The sequence below is a fragment of the Choloepus didactylus genome, chromosome 4 (genome assembly GCF_015220235.1).
Source record: "Choloepus didactylus isolate mChoDid1 chromosome 4, mChoDid1.pri, whole genome shotgun sequence".
In the NCBI taxonomy this organism is placed as follows: domain Eukaryota; kingdom Metazoa; phylum Chordata; class Mammalia; order Pilosa; family Megalonychidae; genus Choloepus; species Choloepus didactylus.
This window is the reverse complement of record NC_051310.1, coordinates 43466269-43488267: the sequence shown is the minus strand read 5'-3', so window position 1 is coordinate 43488267 and position 21999 is coordinate 43466269. Positions and strand designations below refer to the sequence as shown.

At 38.6% G+C, this 21999-nt stretch overlaps 2 protein-coding genes across 3 annotated transcripts in view; one reads left to right on the top strand and one right to left on the bottom strand.

The window, feature by feature from the left end:
- Nucleotides 1-8516, top strand: part of ARG2 (arginase 2) — a 40604-nt gene extending 32088 nt beyond the window's left edge. Inside the window, exons 5-8 of the mRNA XM_037832471.1 lie at nucleotides 8-102; nucleotides 241-345; nucleotides 1361-1497; nucleotides 3368-8516. Coding sequence (XP_037688399.1) covers nucleotides 8-102; nucleotides 241-345; nucleotides 1361-1497; nucleotides 3368-3573 — 543 coding nt within the window. The 3' untranslated portion in view covers nucleotides 3574-8516. The remainder of the gene's footprint in view (nucleotides 1-7; nucleotides 103-240; nucleotides 346-1360; nucleotides 1498-3367) is intronic.
- VTI1B (vesicle transport through interaction with t-SNAREs 1B) overlaps nucleotides 2570-21999 on the bottom strand; it is a 37704-nt gene continuing 18274 nt past the window's right edge. Inside the window, exons 3-6 of one of the 2 annotated variants that reach the window (XM_037832474.1) lie at nucleotides 9860-10051; nucleotides 7294-7467; nucleotides 5572-5633; nucleotides 2570-4122 (exon numbers count right to left, since the gene is read on the bottom strand). In XM_037832474.1, the coding sequence (XP_037688402.1) occupies nucleotides 4026-4122; nucleotides 5572-5633; nucleotides 7294-7467; nucleotides 9860-10051 (525 nt within the window). In that variant the 3' untranslated portion in view covers nucleotides 2570-4025. The remainder of the gene's footprint in view (nucleotides 4123-5571; nucleotides 5634-7293; nucleotides 7468-9859; nucleotides 10052-21999) is intronic. The other variant, XM_037832475.1, reaches the window with a different exon arrangement.

Below are 21999 nucleotides of genomic sequence, written 5' to 3'. Positions count from 1 at the left end.
TTCATAGGTTCCACAACTCCCAGGATTTTCCTGGCTCAAACCCTGCATCTCTTCCCCAGATATCGTGTATATTGGTCTAAGAGACGTGGACCCTCCTGAACAGTAAGTTGATGAATCAGGTTATGCTTTGGGCTTGCTCTGGCCATTTAAGTTCCATTTGAAAGGGTGATGCTTGGCTTAACCTGCTGTAGGCCACTATAGAGGCAAAATCCCCCTAAACATACATTTATATCTCACCAGTTTTATTTTAAAGAACTATGATATCCAGTATTTTTCCATGAGGGACATTGATCGACTTGGTATCCAGAAGGTCATGGAACAGACATTTGATCTGCTGATTGGCAAGTATGTAACTGCAACAGATGTTTACTTCTAGATCCCAAAGGGAAAAGGGCAGATCACCAATGAGTAGCACTTTAGCCTGTCTCTTGAGGATGAGAGCTTTTCTTAAGGGAAAAGGGGGTGGGGGGCAAAATATGCAAATATAAAAAATTGAAATAGTTCAGAAAGGCATTATTATGAAACATAAGTCATTTTCTTCTTCTGGGATGAGGAAGAGGTTTCCTTAAGTCATTGCTCAGAAACTGCCTCTCATGAATTTCTCTTCACCTCCACTGTTAGTGCTTGTTATCTTTTCAGATGAGAAGCATTCATTGTTCCACCTGTTCCATTCTTCACAGCCTCACTATTGCTTCATCTGAAAGGAGTTTTATATTAATTAAATCTTGCTAGTACAGAAAGACGACAGATGAGTGAATGCTAATCCAATGCTAGTTTAAGAACATTTCCCTAATACTGAGCTTTTGTTTTTGGGTGATTGTCAGAATTGCCATCTGGTAATATGGCATTTCTTAAGCTAGAAATTGAGTTATTTGGTATAAAGGTGTTGTATGTTAGTTTCAGCCATTGGACAGACACCTGGGCTAAACTGAAGTTAGACTCAGAGGATAACACTGCGGCCAAAAAATGAGAGTTAAGTTCAGCTGCTGAAAGAATAATAGCAATTGTAACTTAGATCAGTCACACTTAAATTAGAATATATAGAGCCCAGTGTCATATGGAAGTGAAGAACTCCCTCTATTGGCAAATGTTAATGTAAGAAGCTCTAATGCTCAGGGTAAGTCAGAAATAAGAAATTGGGATTAATATTTTTGACACATGCATAACAAATGGTAGTACCATGAAGTGGTGTATAGAAAGCTACATACTCAGTAACTTCCAGGAATAGGAAACCTGGAAATCTACTGTATTAACAAAGTACCAGGACCGACAGTAACCAAAATCAAGGAGTTGCAACCATAGGAAGGATGAAATGTTCAAGCACAACCAAATGACTTTTCTTTACTCTCCTTCTTTCCAGAAAACAAAGGCCAATCCATCTGAGTTTTGACATTGATGCATTTGATCCTATGCTAGCTCCAGCCACAGGCACCCCTGTTGTAGGGGGACTGACCTATCGAGAAGGCATGTATATTACTGAGGAAATAAACAATACAGGTATGTAGCAACCAGACCTGCAACCTGTAAACACATAAGTACATATGCAGAAGCCTCTTACCTTCAGGGGGTCTTTTCTACTATTCCATGTCATTGTGGACTTTGTTTTTGCATTAACTATCATAGCTAAAAGTGATATAGCCAGGCTAATAAGGGATATAGTCATTTAGAGGCATGTTTGGACCTACCTGGCTTGCATCTAAATATGCTAAGGTAATCTTGAAAAAAACTTGTGTCTACTCAAACATTTACTAAATGTTCAGAGGAAGAAGCAAAGGCTCCCTGTGTATTGTCTAAGAAGGCAGATTAAGATCAGAAGGCAAGGCTGAGTAGCTATAATTTATTCTAATATCAAGAGGTTGGTTCACCAGGAGTTGGGAATTTGGAGTTATCTCTGGAAGCTATTTCAAAGTAGGACACTACCTTCAATCCTTTCATATAGGGTAAGTCTTGTTCTAGAGCTTTTTGGTAAGAGCTTTAATATGAGCATACTGGAAGATGAATGGCTGGCAGAAAGAGAAGGTGAATTCTAGATTATCAAGGGTGGGTACGACAGATTATTGTCTGTAAACTCATGCTTGCTGACAAAGTGTCCATTTTGTCAGAAATCTGGTTTTAAGGCTACTTTAAATGACCTTTCGTTCCAAAATTTACAGTTACCATTTGATACTTCAGTATCCGTCTCATGAGATTGGGGTGTGGCTAGAAGCATAGACACCCCAGATTGAAAGGTCCAGGGCTATAGGAAACCCTTGAGTAGCTAGAACAGAAATGGACATTGAGAAATGCTAGAACCTTGCATATACAGGGAGGAAATTGCTTGTCTATAAGATTTGACAGTGGCAAGGCAGTATCAAAATCTTTAGACGTTGCTAATGATCCTTGGGTTGGTGGCCAGAGATTCTGGGAGTTGGCTTAATCCTTTGCTTTGCTTCCCAATGACACTGCTTAGAGCAGGAGTTGGTAACCTTGAGCACTCAGATGGGGGCAGTGGTCATGCCTTGTCCCTCTCTTCCCCACTGCAATAGTCTTTTATTCCAAAAGACTCTCATGATACTGGCAACCAGACATGTAAAGCAGTTTGCTTAAACTAATTTATAAGGTGGCAATAGTTTGGAAACAGGTTTTTTTTTGTTGTTTTTTTTTTTTAACTTCTGGGGTATGCTAAACGCACAGGTTTAGTCACTGAAAACCAGAGACACATCATCAGAGGCAGGTATCACAGACATGTGCAGGGATTGATGGAAATGCACAATAGACCTGCTTATTGCAATTCTGCACAGTGCACTGAACTATCTGTTGCTAATAAGCGATGAAGCAATGAACAGAGGTAATGGCATTGAGCATATCATGCACTATAAATTAGTAATATCAGTAAGCCATTAGGCATGTTTACTCATATTTACTTAATTTATGACCACTCAAAATATTATTCTCATATACTTGTTTTCTTGAATACCTGTTTGTTCAGATGACTCTGAAAGAGGTAGATTCACTTCGCCCAGAATCACTGCTGAAGTTTAATTTCTCCAAAGTTTAATTTGGGTCTCCCTGTCCCTCCAGAGCCTTTTCCTTATGCTATCCAAAAAGCATGAAATCTATGATTCTTATGTTAGTTGACAGGGAAGGCTTATTTCATTCCCTTAAAGGTTTCTTTCAACCCTAGTCTGGTGTACCAGTATACCAGTGTTTTAACTTAAATTCATGGCCAAGAAGATGAAGTGCAGGGGACTTCCTGACAGTGGATAACTGCATAAAAGCAAATGTCTCTTGTTTTTACCTTGGCTTGTTCTCTCTGTCCAGACGGGACCCTCACTGAAAGTAGCAGCTAGATTATTTTCTGACGTTTTCTCATGCTTTGTTCTTCCAGGGTTGCTGTCAGCACTGGATCTTGTTGAAGTCAATCCTCAGTTGGCTACTTCAGAGGAAGAAGCAAAGGCTACAGCTAGTCTGGCAGTGGATGTGATTGCTTCAAGTTTTGGTCAGACAAGGGAGGGAGGACACATTGTCTATGACCAACTTCCTTCTCCCAGTTCACCAGATGAATCAGAAAGCGAAGAACGTGTGAGAATTTAGGAAATACTGTGCACTGACAGTTGTTTCAAGATGGGCATTCCAGAGCTGCAAGGCATTTGAGGGGACAGATACTAAATGGTTAGGTGGATCCATAATGCCTTAATGAGAACATTTACATTCTCCTAATTCTGGTGTCCCCCTTTCCATTTGGGTGACCAATAATACTATCATACATGTATTTAGATTTTTGCAGTTCTCAGGGGGTTAATATTGGAGTACTATGTAACTTTAAAGATGTCATAAAGAGCATTTATTACCTTGGTATATCACACTGGTCTTGCTGTTCCTTCACATTTAAAAGGCTTTTTGTCTTCCCCCCATCCTCCCATCATCTCACTATATAGTGCATCCTTGAACTATCAGCTCATAGCAGCGACATGTTTATTCTACGTTCCTAACGCCATTCATTCACAGGATCAAAGTTCTGGTCCACAAACCATTCCTGAGAAAGTTCAACTCTTGTGAAAAAATTTGTAATAAATCAGGCCTCCCAGGATGGCGATCTCTAGTAAGATGACGATGGAAAGCAGTAGTTTATTGGTCACCACCCTACAAAGAAAAGCAAAATAGGGAAGTAGTCAGAAGTGTGAATAATTTTACTTCCTTCGATTCTTAATTCTATGGGGTTTGAACTGGGGCCAAGCCTGGTTTACTGTGAAGCAGGTAAGAGTTTTTGTTGAATACACAGCCACTTACTAAGTACTTACAAGGTTCTTTAGCTGGTAAGTGACAATTTGTAAGCTTCTTTAGCTGTAACTAGGGAAAACACTGTCTGCCTCACAGAAATGCTGAAAACTAGAAAATACCCAAGCACAAAAATTTTTTTGATTCTAAAATGCCTTTAAGTGGTAATTACTCCTTTAATAATAGCTTCTCTAGAAGGAGGGGTTAGAGAGAAAAAAATATTAAATATACATATGAAAAAGTATGCCATTTGTGCAATCAGGGTCCTGATAGAAGAAATATTATCTTACCGTATAGATCCATGTCAGTTATATACCACAGCCATGACTGTAAGTTGGGATAAGGGTTTTCAGCAGACTCTCCAGTGTTAAAAATCCAACTTTAGGATAAGTAGCTAGATGCCTCATAGTACCTTTCAACCTCTTATAAGCTTCTTATCCTTCTAACTCTCTTCCCTCATTTTCCCTCTGTTCTCTCATCAACCTAAATGGCTATCTCTATTATAAAGATAGTATAGGGAGCTTTAAAAAATTTTACTTTCTTTTGTTAACACAAAGAATCCCATCTCCAGTTCCCATGTTTGCTCTAACTTGAAGGTTCCTTCCTATTCCACAAGGAATTTACCACCATTTAGGAAAATTCCACTTCTCCTGCTAGTTCCATGACTAAGTTGTAGTTTCATTTCATGAGTGGCCACCTGTGCCCCACAGTAATGCACCTACCCACTTCTCCCCAACTTTCACCTCAGTGGCAATACCTCCTTTCTGCTCCTGGTTTTGCTGCTGTCAGCACTCAAGGAGTTTTTTTTGTTTGTTTGTTTGTTTTTGTTTTTTTTTAAGTCAACTTCTTGCTAACAAGACAGAACTCCCATGTAACAGACTGATGCCATGAGGGTCAAGCAGAGCCAAAAGCAAGTACCAAGCAGTAGCAGTGAAAACGGTTTTCTAATCAAGTTTTTACAAATATATTTCAAGGAATATGAAGCTCTGTTATTCCTATGTGCTGTCTTCTCTAAGCAATGTAAGCTAGAATTAAAAATGAACAAATTTTCCATGAGGACCTATTCAGAATTAAGGTGAAATTCACTAGCATACTTTTAACAGAGGATTTTGTCTTGGGATATTTAACTGTACACAATCATATTCCCTTATTTCTTCTGATCTACTGGGTGGTACTGCATATAAGGGAGAGGCAACAAATGCTTTGGTGCTTTCTTAGGACCTTTGTAAGTCACTGTTATAAGGTTTGACATTCTTTGTTGAAAGACATTAAGAGTTAAGGGAAATTAATTTTATGACTATTTTTAAAACTTACTTTCTGGACATTGAACGGAGAATCTTTCGACTTTTGCTCAAATTTTCACTTGTGTTTACCAGCTGAGAAGAGAAAATAGCAATTACTTCCCCTTCTTTCAGAAGTACACACTGTAGAATTTGAACATTCCTTAACTGGAAATGACCATAATGGGTGTATGTTGAAAAGCTCCCAAAAAAATCAAACTAATTTAAATGATGGCCTCTGAATATAAGTAGAAGAAGCTGAAAAAAGACAAGATGCATTAATACTCATCAAGTAAGCCCAGAAATCATTATATCTATCTCTAAGTTACTGTGGGGGATTTCCTGGGACCAAGCTAATCCTTATCTTGGCTACTCAAAACAGGAGGGCTTCAAGTGTACCCAGCCTCTGACTGTGAAGCAACTAACAGTTTAGGATTCCGAATTTCATTAGCCAAACTCCAGGAAGGCCTCTTACCATCAGTGTTTGTTTTTGTGTGCTAACAGGTTACTGCTTAGGGTTTCTGATTTGTTTTTTCCTACACCCCTTTAAGAGACATTTATATTGAATTGTGAAGGGAATTAACCTCCATGGACCCTTCCCTTTCAGTTGAACAGTTACTAATCTAGATAGCTGGAGGATGTCTCAAAGGATGTCACCTGCCATCTGTTTCCATTCCCCAGTGGTCTTGGTAAGCGGATCTTTCAGCTCATTCCTTAGTTTTTAAATTCATCTGATCCACATGTTCAAAAATAAAAAGTTTAAAAATCTGCACATTCTGTAAGCAAGTTGCATTCTCTGTAACTTGCCTTGAATTCAGTACTTTACTGTGAATTTTCAATGAGGAGGGAAGGGCATTACCCTGATTTATTTTATGTATGGAGAACTGCAGCTATTAAGATATATGAAAAAATTCCACGTCTCCACCCTGAGCTAATATTTTCCCATCCAAGTCTTGGCCATACTATCTGCTTTTCAGTTTGGATTTGCCTCATGCTATTAGCTTTTCATTGGAAAGTTGTGCTATTTTTTAAATTCCTATAAATTAATTCCTTTATGGAAAGGAAGAAATGAGTTCTGTTTTACAGAGCCTTTTAGAGTGACAGTAAAGTAGCCCCTGATATTCTCATCATTTGGCCATTTTCTTCCCACAATGATCCAGCTTTTTAGGTAACAGTAAAGAGTTAAAGTCCAGAATTGAACCTCTATAGTTTGTCAACGGTACCATTTTATGATCTGTGGAAAAGATCCTTGGTTCTAAATGCCAAGAAAGCTAGGGTCTTATAAGTGGATAATGCTTTTATAAGAATTAACCAAATACTCCATTAGATCTATGAGAAATTAAAAAAAACAAAACAAAACCTCAGATTGGTGACTCTATCTAAGTATCTTTCGACAGATTATTCTCTTGCTGAAGAGAGATAATACAGGAATTAATAAAAGAATGGAGTGACTGCAAACTATATATAATACTTTTGACAATCTTCAATAAGTCTAGAAATCAGGTTCCTTCACAGTCTTTTCTTCCTTCATTAAAACAAAAGTTCCCAAGACCAGTAAATCTTGGGTATAAAATTGTCTCCAAGTAAGATCTCCTCTAAGCCAAGCAAGCTAAAATTGAGAAAAGTATAAGAACCTAAAAGGTCATCCCCTGAATTCATGACTGCTGTAGCTTCTGGCCTTAGTAAGGCATTGGGGTGTAAGAGGGTCCACATACTTTTCTTACTCTTGCCCCTCTCCTCATCTGCCCAGACTCACTCTAGTCTTGGTACGTTCCAACTGCTCTCGTTGCTCCCCCAGCTCCTCTATGATTTCTGAGCCAATCTGGTCAGTCTCTGTGGCAATCCGATGAGAACGCTCAATACTCTGGGTGGCCCGGTTCAGGCTGTCAGTGCCTTGCAGAAGCAATGCCCTTTGAGACTGTTGCCGATTCTGACAGGGATAGGTAAAGAAAATGTTAAGACTTCTTCGATTTATAAATTCATTGCCAGCGCACTCCTTATTACCTTGTATAAGAGGAAATACAGTAAGCCGTAATTTTTATTACTTGCTAATGAAATATAAGATCCTGTTTAAGATCACAGACAAAAGCAGAACCTGGAATCTATTCAACAAGATCACAACACCTCTCACTCCATTTACATATAAGTGAGGCAAGAGAAGGACAATTAAAAACATTATGGAGTGTTCCCCCCGTGGGTTGGTGATAAATTTGAACTGGTCTATATGGCTCCTGGACTAACAATTTCGGAGAGGCAATGACCCAGATTTGGGGTGCAGGAACTACCAGAAAATTCAGGATTGTTAGCCTATAACTTTGGTGGTACTACAAGCAACCAACTCTGCAGTCCTAGACCTAGAAATAGGTTAATTCACTGAAGATTGCCACCTCACTAGTGCTGAGAAACGAGATACCATGAATATGCTATTCTTTCTCAGCAGATAAGTCACTTAGAGGTCTGAAACACTACTATACTGTGGGAAAAACTTGCATGGCTATACTCTGGTAAGCCAAAGACAAATTTCGCCTGACACCAAACAAAAATTTTGAAGTTGCCACACTAGTGACTTGCTCTCAAGGAAAGTAATTTCTGGGGCCTGAGTAAGACTTTCCCAAGTGCCCTAATTTTCTAAATCTCCACCTATAATCCTAAGCACAAATAGCATGAAGACAAAGTGGCCTTTCCCGGAACAGAATCAGTAACCATCAATAGAAATTGGGTGCAGTTCTAATTGAGCTGTTTAAAGAACCAATTTTTAAAAAAAGGTCAAAAAGGGCCTCACACAGAGGCCTATTACTGAACAGGGAAGTACCAGCACTAAGGCATCACCCTCAAGAAACCAAGAGATGAGTCCCCAGATAAGAAGTAACCAGAAACCTTTTTACTTTGTAGACTGCATATAGGCCAGTAGATCAATGAACCACTAAAAAGGGTTCAGATAAACCCATTAATTTAGCTTAAAGGAAGAAAAAAAAAAAAGTTATTATAAAAGATGTAAATTTTCCACTGATGAGGCTAAAAAAACAGGGCAGGAAAAGACAATAAGATCATATAAATCAAACCCAGACAGATAATGAACAATAATTCTACTGAATTATATAATTTTCAAAACTATTTTTAAAGCAAAATTACTGACTGGACTTAACTCCCTGTTTTTCTTTGTTTGGGGGGGGGGGGGTGACAAAAATGACCACTTTCAGAACTCTCAATTTACTGAGCTCCATCTGCGTTTTTCCAGTTTCTCTAAAGTCATGTTGTCTTCTGATCTGTGGCAATCTCCTGTGAATCCACTGCAAAATTTTACATCGTTCTCAGATACTCTAGTTTTGACTTCAGCAATGTCAGGCCAGTATCCTTCTGAATGTCTCTTCAACTACTATCAAAATGCATCATGAAACAGGATTTGTTTGTTTAAAACTGCATTACTAGCTTTTCTACATACATTCAGACTGTGCTTGTGGGCCCCTTTCCATTTCTCTTCTAAGCTACTTGCCAGGACATTTCTACTTTTTAGTGTGGAATATGATCCTAAATGCAGCACATTAAATTTAATCTTTATGAAGGTTTATTTTATTCCTTTAACTAGCTAGCTTCTCTAGATGGCTTCAGAATAAAAATTTGGTCAGTCCAATTTAATAAATCAGATTACCGAGGGCTAGAGACTCAATCTGGCTTGCTCTCCATTACAAAAGAATGTTCTTTCCATATGTGAAGGTGTTGGAAAGCCCATACTTGAGAATAGCCTGCATTCTCTACTATATTTGGGTTGTTGGGCCATCTTGATATAATGTAAAGGAAAGCTTGGGTTAATTTTGTAACAACACTCCGATAAATCTTAAATTCAATTTACATGAATCTTGTGTGCAAGGAAGGCAGAAAGAAGTGTAGTTTGGCCTGGTTCCTCCTCCTCTCATCAGGGCTTATGTTAAACACTTTATTATAAGCGCCACGAAGGCGGGAACCTCATTACTCCAAGTGCCTTGCCTAGTGCCACGGAGAGAAACATTCAGTACTAACCTCTTGTTGGTCACTTCCTGCTACAAAGGAGCTAAAGAGTAGACAACAGAAATTCCAATCAACAAATTTTTAGAATAAAGAGCCCAAATATACTAACAACAGGTAATATTTACATAGCACTACATACCAGGAACTGTTTTATATTCGTGTCGAGGGGGAGAACGGATACAAAAAGAGGACAAGTGGGAAAAAATTTTTAAAAACAGAATAGTTTAGTATGAACTGCTAACATGAACAGTATTCCACAGTTAGATTAATTCTTGTACCACAGGCCCTTAGGGAAGAAAAAAATAGCTAAAGCTTACCATATGCTCATTCTCTACCGCGTATGTGCCATATTTCTTATCTCCTTGCCCCCCGAGTGTGGCTGTCAAAGGTGTACTTCTCACTTCCCGATGGAGTTTGGCAAGGTCCTTCCGGTAGGTTCGAAGCTTGGACATCATGGGGTTCCGGAAAGATAGGGGTGCATAACGTAGTTCCTCCTCCATCTCTGCCAGCTGAGAAGGCAGAAAGTTGGGAGTAGATTGGCTTGGTTCTCTCTCTCATCTTGGGCATGAGATAAGACTTATTTGAAATAGACAAGTACTCAACCATAAGCTCCATGAGAGCAGGGACCACATTTCAGATATTCATGCCCTTATTCCAAGTGACAGGAACAGTGCCTGGCAATCATAGAGTAGGCTTTCAAAATGTATATGTTGAATGAATGAAAAAACTTAACAAAAGGATCTTATAGGTTATAAAACATTTTAATAGATATTCTCTTATTTAATCCTCACAACAACTCAATAAGGTAGGAAATACTATCTCCATTTCATATATAAGACTTAAAGAGACTTGTGATCATACAGTAAGAGGAGGAGATAGGACTAAGCATAGGAAAAAGCTTCAAATCTCAGCTTTTTTCAATATACCACACTTCTTAGCCTGTAGGATTCAATGTAGCTGTCAAGAAGCACTTTGAGGTTTACAGTACTAAAAATGATAGGAGTCTCATATCAGGGTTCTTCCTTCCTCCCCCTCTTTCTGGTGTGAGAGATAACCAGAGACCCAGATCACCTTGTTCTGAGGAATCAGACTTCGACTGTTTTCTGGGTTAAGTAAAATGTAACAACTAGGAGGACTGAGGGAAGATAGTGGAATAGGAAGCTCCAGCAATCTGTCCTTGCACCAAAACAACCATTGGACTAGTAGTAACTGTCGGTATCAACTATTTTGAAACTCTGTAGTCTCATGGAAAACTGCAACATCCAGAAAAGAGCTGGACAAAGAGGCTGGTAAATTATGGTAAATATCAGTGAATTTCACCCTCAGTGCAGTGGCTACCATCCTCCATCCTCCAGCAGTGTGGCAGAAAGCAGTGGGGACTGCTGCTGTGCCCCTGGTACAGGTTGCTGGTACAAGTGTAGTCTATAAAGACCTAGTCCTCCAAAATCTGGGGGTGATCACTGCCTTTGATAGCCACTTCAGATCACTGGGGGACCAACTCTGAGGGCGGCCATTGTTCCCAAGCCCACCACCACCCCACCCCTCACTGGCAGACGTGGCAGGAGTCTTAAAGAGGCAGTATTCTTTTTTTACTTTTTTCATCCCATTTGGGAGCAAAAATAGTTGGGAAAAGTCACAAATTGATGGTTCCAGCCCTCAAAACAATAAAAACTAACAACCCAGAAGGGTGGGAGAACTCGATTTCCAAAATAAAACAATATAACACTCAGAATGTCCAGTTAGCAACAAACAATTACAAAACACACAAACAAGAAAGTATAGCCCATTCATATAGGAAAAAAAGAATTTGCCCAAAACCATCCCTGAGCAAACTCATATATTGGAACTATTAACCAAAGACTTTAAATCAACTGCCTAGTTATATTCAGTGAGCTGAAGGAATCCATATACAAAGAACTAAAGGAAAACATCTGAACAAAATAGAGATGGAAATTATAAAACGGAAGCAAACAAATTTTGGAGCAGCAAAGTTCAGTAATTGAAATAAAAAGATTCAACAGCACATTTAAACAGGCAGAAGAAAGGATCAGCAAATCTGAAAACAAAGAAAACTGAAATTATCCAATGTTAGGAACAGAAAGAAAGAAATAAAAATTAGCATAAAACTGAGGAACCTATGGAACACCATCAAGCTTACCAACATACGTATCATTGGAGTCCCAGAAAGATGAGCAAGAGAGAAAGGGGCAGAAAAAGCACTGGAAGAAGTAACAGTCAAAAAGTTTCCAAATTTGAAAGGCATGAATATACACATCCAGGAAGGGCAACAAACTCCATGCAGGACAGACGCTAAGAGATCAACACCAGGACACATAATAGCAATAGATAAACACCAAGATGATTATAGCAAAATGATCAGAATTCAAAGGCAAAGTGAGTTCCGAAAGCAGCAAGAGAGAAGCAATTTGTCACATACAAGGGATCCCCAATAAGACAAATGTGGATTTCTCATCAGAAACCACAGAGGCCACAAGACAGTGGGGTGGCATACTTAATAAAGTCCTTACAGAATAAAACTGTCAACCAAGAATTCTACATCCAGCCAAATTATATTTCAAAAATGAAAGAGAGAGGGGAGGAGTAGAAGCTGGAAGTCAATGGAACTCAGAAGAGCTACCAAGTGCACTGCATGTGAAAGAAAAGCCAAAGACTCAAGGATCACCAGCAGCCAGCCCAAAAAAGGCACAGTCTTCAGGGAGAAAGTATCACCTTGATGACAGCTCAATTCTGGTCTTCTCAAAACTGTATGGCCCAGCTGAATCAGGGTGGGCCTTAATCCTGTAACTAGAGGCCTTATAGAGAAAAAACCACAGAGAGAAGAGCCAAAGCTAGAAGTTAGCAGATACCAGAAGAGCAGACACACAAGGGGGGAGAGAGATGGCCATGTGACGGGAGGCAGAGATGTAAGCCAAGGAACCCCGGGATCGTGGCAAGCCAGCTTCAGAACACATCAGACTTTGGAGAGAAAGCATGATCTTGCTGATACCTTGATTTTGGACTTCTAGCCTCTGAAACCATGAGACAATAAATTCCTGTTGTTTAAGCCAACCCACTGTGTGGTATTATCGTAACAGCCAGGCAAACTGAGACATTCATTATCTGTTTTCCCCCTTCTCTACCTGAATCTGAAGCCTACTTCCTTTTCACTCTCTAGGGAAAGTTGGTTGTGTGCTCCCAGGAAAAATACTGATTGCCTTCTGCTGGTGACTTATGGATGACCATTTCCAGTTCTGAACTCTTCTAAGTCTTTCCTAATACTCTTAAGTGTCCACAAAACCTGTACTTCTAAATAAGGAGTTGCTTGCCAACTGATACACTGATGAGTCTCTTAAAAGATCTATCAGTATTAATGCATAAGCTAAATTTGATATTTCATATTGCAGTTCATAAGATCTGCTATTTGTTTACTGTATCAGAATTGTATTGCTGAGTTCTCAATTTAAAACTACAAGTATTTCCCCATTATGAATGATGTGATTGACGTAGTAACTTAATAATTAGCAAAACAGGAATTAAATAACATAAATTAAAGATTATAATGTAATATGATGAGTTAAAAAAAAGGGAGAAATTAAGACATTTCCAGATAAAGAAGCTGAAAGATTTCATTACCAGAAGATGTGACTTACAAGAAATACTAAAGGGAGTCCTTCAGGCTGAAATAAAAGGAAACTAGAGAGTAACTCAAAGCCATATGAAGAAATGAAGAACACTGTTAAAGTAACTACATCAGTAAACATAAAAACATGTATGATTGTACTTAATGACTATTAATGACTTAACAGGACAATGTGCAAAATAACATTAAAATTTATGTTAACAGGTATACATTTTATACATTTTAACAGGCATAAAATATATCTAATGATAATAATATAAAGCAGTATGATTGGAGATACATAGGAGTAGCTTCTAAACTACTGAGACCAGGTTAGTACTAGTCTAAGCTGTCATTAGTTTAAGATGTTAATTCTAACTACAAAGTTAACCACTAAGATAATTACTAAAAATATGGAAAAAAAGGAAAGAAGAGAATCAAAATGGTATACTACAAAAAAAAAGGGGGGGGGGACTAAATACAAAAAAAGGATAATGGACTAACTGAGAAACAAAAATGATACAAGACATACAGAACACAAATAGCTAAATGGCGGAAGAAAATTCTTCCTTCTGTTATTACTTTAATTGTCAATGGATTAAACTCTCCCATCAAAAGGCAGAGACTGGCAGACTGGATGAAAAAGCATGATCCATCAATATTGTGTCTACAAGAGAATCACTTTAGGTACAAAGACACAAAGAGGTTGAAAGTAAAGAGATAGAAAAAGATATCCCACAAAAACAGTAATCAAAAGAGAGCTGGAGTAGCTATTGTCAGACAAAATGGACTTAAGCAAAAAAATTACAACAAAGAAAGATATTATATATCAGTAAAAGGTTATAAACATATAGCACCTCATAACAGAGCCCCAAAATATACAAAGCAAATATTGACAGAATTGAAGGGAGACATTGATAGTTGGAGACTTCAATATACCACCTTCAATAACTGACAAAACATTTAAACAGAAGATCAGTAAGAACATCAAGGACTTAAGGACTTAAATTTAGAAAAACAATACCAGAGAATCAACAAAATCAAAAGATCTGAAAAGATCAATAAAATCAACAAACCTTCAGCCAGACTGACAAACAAAAAGAGAGGGTACAACAAAAATTAATGAAGGCGGGGACATTACAACCGACCTTTCAGAAATAAAAAGCATTATAAGCGAGTACTATGAACAATTATATGCCAACAAATTAGAAAACCTAGATCAAATGGACAAATTCCTAGAAACATACAAATTACCTATTTTGACACAAGAAGAAATGGAAAACCTCAACAGACCTATAACATAGCTGAAGTAGCTCTACTGTCAGACAAAACATACTTTAAGTCAAAACAGATCACAAGAGACAAAAGAAGAATATTATATATTGATAACAGGACCTTAACAGTCCTCTTTAAGGACTGAATCTGTAATCAAAAACTTCCTCTCAACAAAGAAAAGTCCAGGAGCAGATGGTTTCACTGCTGAATTCTACCAAACATTTAAAGATGACTTAGCACCAATCCTTAAACTCTTCCAAAAAAACAGAAGAGGAGAGAATACCTCCTAGCTCATTTTGAGGCTAGCATAACCCTGATATGAAAGCCAGATAAAGACAGCAATAGAAAAAATCACAGACCAATACCCCTTATGAATAGAGATGCAAAAATCCTCAACAGGATATAGGCAAACGAAATCCAACAATATATTAAAAGGATTATACACCATGACCAAGTGGAATTTATTCTAGGAAAGCAAGGATGATTCAACATAAGAAAAATCAATGTAATACACCACATGAATAGAATGAAGCAATACAAACCACATGATCATTTCAACTGACGCAGCAAATGCATCTGACAAAGTCAACATAATTTCATGAATTAAAAAACTCTCAGACAACCAGAAATAAAAGGCAACTTTCTCAACACAATCAAGAGCATTTATGAAAAACCCACAGCAAATATACTGTGAAAGACTGAAAGCTTTCCCCTAAGATCAGGAACAAGACAAGGATGTTCACTTCACCCTGTTACTCAACTTTGTACTGGAAGTTCTAGCCAGAGCAACCAGACAAGAGAAAGAAATAAAAGGCACTTAAATTGGAAAGGAAGAAGTCAGCTTTTCCCTATCAACAGATGACATGATCCTATGTATAGAAAATTCCAAAGAATCCATAAGAAAGCTACTAGCAATGTTGTAGGATACAAGATAAACACACAGAAGTTGGTTGGGTTTCTACATACCAATAATGAATAATGCGAGAAAGAAATCAAGAAAACAATTCCATTTACAATAGTAAAGAATAAAATATCTAGGAATAAATCTAACCAAGGAAGTGAAAGACATGTACACTAAACACTATAAAACATTGCTGAAAGATACCAAAGAAATGGAAAGACACCCAGTGTTAATGAATTAAAAGACAAAATTAAGATGACAATATTGCCTAACATGGTCTGCAAATTCAATGCAATCCCTCTCAAAATTCCAGCAGTCGGAGGCGGGGCAAGATGGCAGACTGGTGAGCTGTAAGTTTCAGTTACTCCTCCAGGAAAGTAGGTAGAAAGCCAGGAACTGCGTGGACTGGACACCACAGAGCAATCTGTCTTTGGGCATACTTCATACAACACTCATGAAAATGTCGAACTGCTGAGACCAGCGAAATCTGTAAGTTTTTGCGGACAGGGGACCCGCGCCCCTCCCTGCCAGGCTCAGTCCCATGGGAGGAGGGGCTGCCAGCTCCGGGAAGGAGAAGGGAGAACTGCAGTGGTAGCCCTTATCGGAAACTCTTTCTACTGATCCATACTCCAACCATAGATAGACTGAGAACAGACACCAGAGAATCTGAGAGCTGCCAGCCCAGCAGAGAGGAGACAGGCACAGAAAAAAAAAAAACAACACGAAAAACTCCAAAATAAAAGCAGAGGATTTTTGGAGTTCTGGTAAACACACAAAGGGGAAGGGCGGAGCTCAGGCCTTGAGGCGCATATGCAAATCCCAAAGAAAAGCTGATCTCTCTGCCCTGTGGACCTTTCCTTAATGGCCCTGGTTGCTTTGTCTATTAGCATTTCAATAACCCATTAGATCTCTGAGGAGGGCCTTTTTTTTTTTTTTTTTTTTAATCCTTTTTTCTTTTTCTAAAACAATTACTCTAAGAAGCCCAATACAGAAAGCTTCAAAGAATTGCAATTTGGGCACGTCAAGTCAAGAGCAGAACTAAGACAGCTCTGAGACAAAAGGCAATAATCCAGTGGCTGAGAAAATTCACTAAACACCACAACTTCCCAAGAAAAGGGGGGTGTCTGCTCACAGCCACCATCCTGGTAGACAGGAAACACTCCTGCCCATCGCCAGCCCCATAGCCCAGAGCTGCCCCAGACAACCCAGTGTGACGGAAGTGCTTCAAATAACAGGCACACACCACAAAACTGGGCGTGGACATTAGCCTTCCCTGCAACCTCACCTGATTGTCCCAGAGTTGGGAAGGTGGAGCAGTGTGAATTAACAAAGCCCCATTCAGCCATCATTTCAGCAGACTGGGAGCCTCCCTACACAGCCCAGCAGCCCAGAACTGCCCTGGGGGGACGGCACTCACCTGTGACATAGCACAGTCATCCCTCAACAGAGGACCCGGGGTGCACAGCCTGGAAGAGGGGCCCACTTGCAAATCTCAGGAGCCATACGCCAATACCAAGGACTTGTGGGTCAGTGGCAGAGACAAACTGTGGCAGGACTGAACTGAAGGATTAGACTATTGCAGCAGCTTTAAAACTCTAGGATCACCAGGGAGATTTGATTGTTAGGGCCAACCCCCTCCCCGACTGCCAAGAAACACGCCCCACATACAGGGCAGGCAACACCAACTACACACACAAGCTTGGTACACCAATTGGGCCCCACAAGACTCACTCCCCCACTCACCAAAAAGGCTAAGCAGGGGAGAACTGGCTTGTGGAGAACAGGTGGCTCGTGGACGCCACCTGCTGGTTAGTTAAAGTGTACTCCACGAAGCTGTAGATCTGATAAATTACAGATAAGGACTTCAATAGGTCTACAAACCCTAAAAGAACCCTATCAAGTTCAGCAAATGCCATGAGGCCAAAAACAACAGAAAATTATAAAGCATATGAAAAAAACCAGACGATATGGATAACCCAAGCCCAAGCACCCAAATCAAAAGACCAGAAGAGACACACCACCTAGAGCAGCTACTCAAAGAACTAAAGATGAACAATGAGACCATAGTACGGTATATAAAGGAAATCAAGAAGACTCTAGAAGAGCATAAAGAAGACATTGCAAGACTAAATAAAAAAATGGATGATCTTATGGAAATTAAAGAAACTGTTGACCAAATTAAAAAGATTCTGGACACTCATAGTACAAGACTAGAGGAAGTTGAACAACGAGTCAGTGACCTGGAAGATGACAGAATGGAAAATGAAAGCATAAAAGAAACAATGGGGAAAAAAATTGAAAAAATCGAAATGGACCTCAGGGATATGATAGATAATATGAAACGTCCAAATATAAGACTCATTGGTGTCCCAGAAGGGGAAGAAAAGGGTAAAGGTCTAGGAAGAGTATTCAAAGAAATTGTTGGGGAAAACTTCCCAAATCTTCTAAACAACATAAATACACAAATCATAAATGCTCAGCGAACTCCAAATAGAATAAATCCAAATAAATCCACTCCGAGACATATACTGATCACACTGTCAAACACAGAAGAGAAGGAGCAAGTTCTGAAAGCAGCAAGAGAAAAGCAATTCACCACATACAAAGGAAACAGCATAAGACTAAGTAGTGACTACTCAGCAGCCACCATGGAGGCAAGAAGGCAGTGGCACGATATATTTAAAATTCTGAGTGAGAAAAATTTCCAGCCAAGAATACTTTATCCAGCAAAGCTCTCCTTCAAATTTGAGGGAGAGCTTAAATTTTTCACAGACAAACAAATGCTGAGAGAATTTGCTAACAAGAGACCTGCCCTACTGGAGATACTAAAGGGAGCCCTACAGACAGAGAAACAAAGACAGGACAGAGAGACTTGGAGAAAGGTTCAGTACTAAAGAGATTCGGTATGGGTACAATAAAGGATATTAATAGAGAGAGGGAAAAATATGGCAAACATAAACCAAAGGATAAGATGGCCGATTCAAGAAATGCCTTCACGGTTATAACGTTGAACGTAAATGGACTAAACTCCCCAATTAAAAGATATAGATTCGCAGAATGGATCAAAAAAAATGAACCATCAATATGTTGCATACAAGAGACTCATCTTAGACACAGGGACACAAAGAAACTGAAAGTGAAAGGATGGAAAAAAATATTTCATGCAAGCTACAGCCAAAAGAAAGCAGGTGTAGCAATATTAATCTCAGATAAAATAGACTTCAAATGCAGGGATGTTTTGAGAGACAAAGAAGGCCACTACATACTAATAAAAGGGGCAATTCAGCAAGAAGAAATAACAATCGTAAATGTCTATGCACCCAACCAAGGTGCCACAAAATACATGAGAGAAACACTGGCAAAACTAAAGGAAGCAATTGATGTTTCCACAATAATTGTGGGAGACTTCAACACATCACTCTCTCCTATAGATAGATCAACCAGACAGAAGACCAATAAGGAAATTGAAAACCTAAACAATCTGATAAATGAATTAGATTTAACAGACATATACAGGACATTACATCCCAAATCACCAGGATACACATACTTTTCTAGTGCTCACGGAACTTTCTCCAGAATAGATCATATGCTGGGACATAAAACAAGCCTCAATAAATTTAAAAAGATTGAAATTATTCAAAGCACCTTCTCTGACCACAATGGAATACAATTAGAAGTCAATAACCATCAGAGACTTAGAAAATTCACAAATACCTGGAGGTTAAACAACACACTCCTAAACAATCAGTGGGTTAAAGAAGAAATAGCAAGAGAAATTGCTAAATATATAGAGACGAATGAAAATGAGAACACAACATACCAAAACCTATGGGATGCAGCAAAAGCAGTGCTAAGGGGGAAATTTATAGCACTAAACGCATATATTAAAAAGGAAGAAAGAGCCAAAATCAAAGAACTAATGGATCAACTGAAGAAGCTAGAAAATGAACAGCAAACCAATCCTAAACCAAGTACAAGAAAAGAAATAACAAGGATTAAAGCAGAAATAAATGACATAGAGAACAAAAAAACAATAGAAAGGATAAATATCACCAAAAGTTGGTTCTTTGAGAAGATCAACAAGATTGACAAGCCCCTAGCTAGACTGACAAAATCAAAAAGAGAGAAGACCCATATAAACAAAATAATGAATGAAAAAGGTGACATAACTGCAGATCCTGAAGAAATTAAAAAAATTATAAGAGGATATTATGAACAACTGTATGGCAACAAACTGGATAATGTAGAAGAAATGGACAATTTCCTGGAAACATATGAACAACCTAGACTGACCAGAGAAGAAATAGAAGACCTCAACCAACCCATCACAAGCAAAGAGATCCAATCAGTCATCAAAAATCTTCCCACAAATAAATGCCCAGGGCCAGATGGCTTCACAGGGGAATTCTACCAAACTTTCCAGAAAGAACTGACACCAATCTTACTCAAACTCTTTCAAAACATTGAAAAAAATGGAACACTACCTAATTCATTTTATGAAGCTAACATCAATCTAATACCAAAACCAGGCAAAGATGCTACAAAAAAGGAAAACTACCGGCCAATCTCCCTAATGAATATAGATGCAAAAATCCTCAACAAAATACTTGCAAATCGAATCCAAAGACACATTAAAAAATCATACACCATGACCAAGTGGGGTTCATTCCAGGCATGCAAGGATGGTTCAACATAAGAAAAACAATCAATGTATTACAACACATTAAAAACTCGAAAGGGAAAAATCAATTGATCATCTCAATAGATGCTGAAAAAGCATTTGACAAAATCCAACATCCCTTTTTGATAAAAACACTTCAAAAGGTAGGAATTGAAGGAAACTTCCTCAACATGATAAAGAGCATATATGAAAAACCCACAGCCAGCATAGTACTCAATGGTGAGAGACTGAAAGCCTTCCCTCTAAGATCAGGAACTAGACAAGGATGCCCGCTGTCACCACTGTTATTCAACATTGTGCTGGAAGTGCTAGCCAGGGCAATCCGGCAAGACAAAGAAATAAAAGGCATCCAAATTGGAAAAGAAGAAGTAAAACTGTCATTGTTTGCAGATGATATGATCTTATATCTAGAAAACCCTGAGAAATCAACGATACACCTACTAGAGCTAATAAACAAATTTAGCAAAGTAGCGGGATACAAGATTAATGCACATAAGTCAGTAATGTTTCTATATGCTAGAAATGAACAAACTGAAGAGACACTCAAGAAAAAGATACCATTTTCAATAGCAACTAAAAAAATCAAGTACCTAGGAATAAACTTAACCAAAGATGTAAAAGACCTATACAAAGAAAACTACATAACTCTACTAAAAGAAATAGAAGGGGACCTTAAAAGATGGAAAAATATTCCATGTTCATGGATAGGAAGGCTAAATGTCATTAAGATGTCAATTCTACCCAAACTCATCTACAGATTCAATGCAATCCCAATCAAAATTCCAACAACCTACTTTGCAGACTTGGAAAAGCTAGTTATCAAATTTATTTGGAAAGGGAAGATGCCTCGAATTGCTAAAGACACTTTAAAAAAGAAAAACGAAGTGGGAGGACTTACACTCCCTGACTTTGAAGCTTATTATAAAGCCACAGTTGCCAAAACAGCATGGTACTGGCACAAAGATAGACATATAGATCAATGGAATCGAATTGAGAATTCAGAGATAGACCCTCAGATCTATGGCCGACTGATCTTTGATAAGGCCCCCAAAGTCACCGAACTGAGCCATAATGGTCTTTTCAACAAATGGGGCTGGGAGAGTTGGATATCCATATCCAAAAGAATGAAAGAGGACCCCTACCTCACCCCCTACACAAAAATTAACTCAAAATGGACCAAAGATCTCAATATAAAAGAAAGTACCATTAAACTCCTAGAAGATAATGTAGGAAAACATCTTCAAGACCTTGTATTAGGAGGCCACTTCCTAGACTTTACACCCAAAGCACAAGCAACAAAAGAGAAAATAGATAAATGGGAACTCCTCAAGCTTAGAAGTTTCTGCACCTCAAAGGAATTTCTCAAAAAGGTAAAGAGGCAGCCAACTCAATGGGAAAAAATTTTTGGAAACCATGTATCTGACAAAAGACTGATATCTTGCATATATAAAGAAATCCTACAACTCAATGACAATAGTACAGACAGCCCAATTATAAAATGGGCAAAAGATATGAAAAGACAGTTCTCTGAAGAGGAAATACAAATGGCCAAGAAACACATGAAAAAATGTTCAGCTTCACTAGCTATTAGAGAGATGCAAATTAAGACCACAATGAGATACCATCTAACACCGGTTAGAATGGCTGCCATTAAACAAACAGGAAACTACAAATGCTGGAGGGGATGTGGAGAAATTGGAACTCTTATTCATTGTTGGTGGGACTGTATAATGGTTCAGCCACTCTGGAAGTCAGTCTGGCAGTTCCTTAGAAAACTAGAGATAGAGCTACCATTCGATCCAGCGATTGCACTTCTCGGTATATACCCGGAAGATCGGAAAGCAGTGACACGAACAGATATCTGCACGCCAATGTTCATAGCAGCATTATTCACAATTGCCAAGAGATGGAAACAACCCAAATGTCCTTCAACAGATGAGTGGATAAATAAAATGTGGTATATACACACGATGGAATA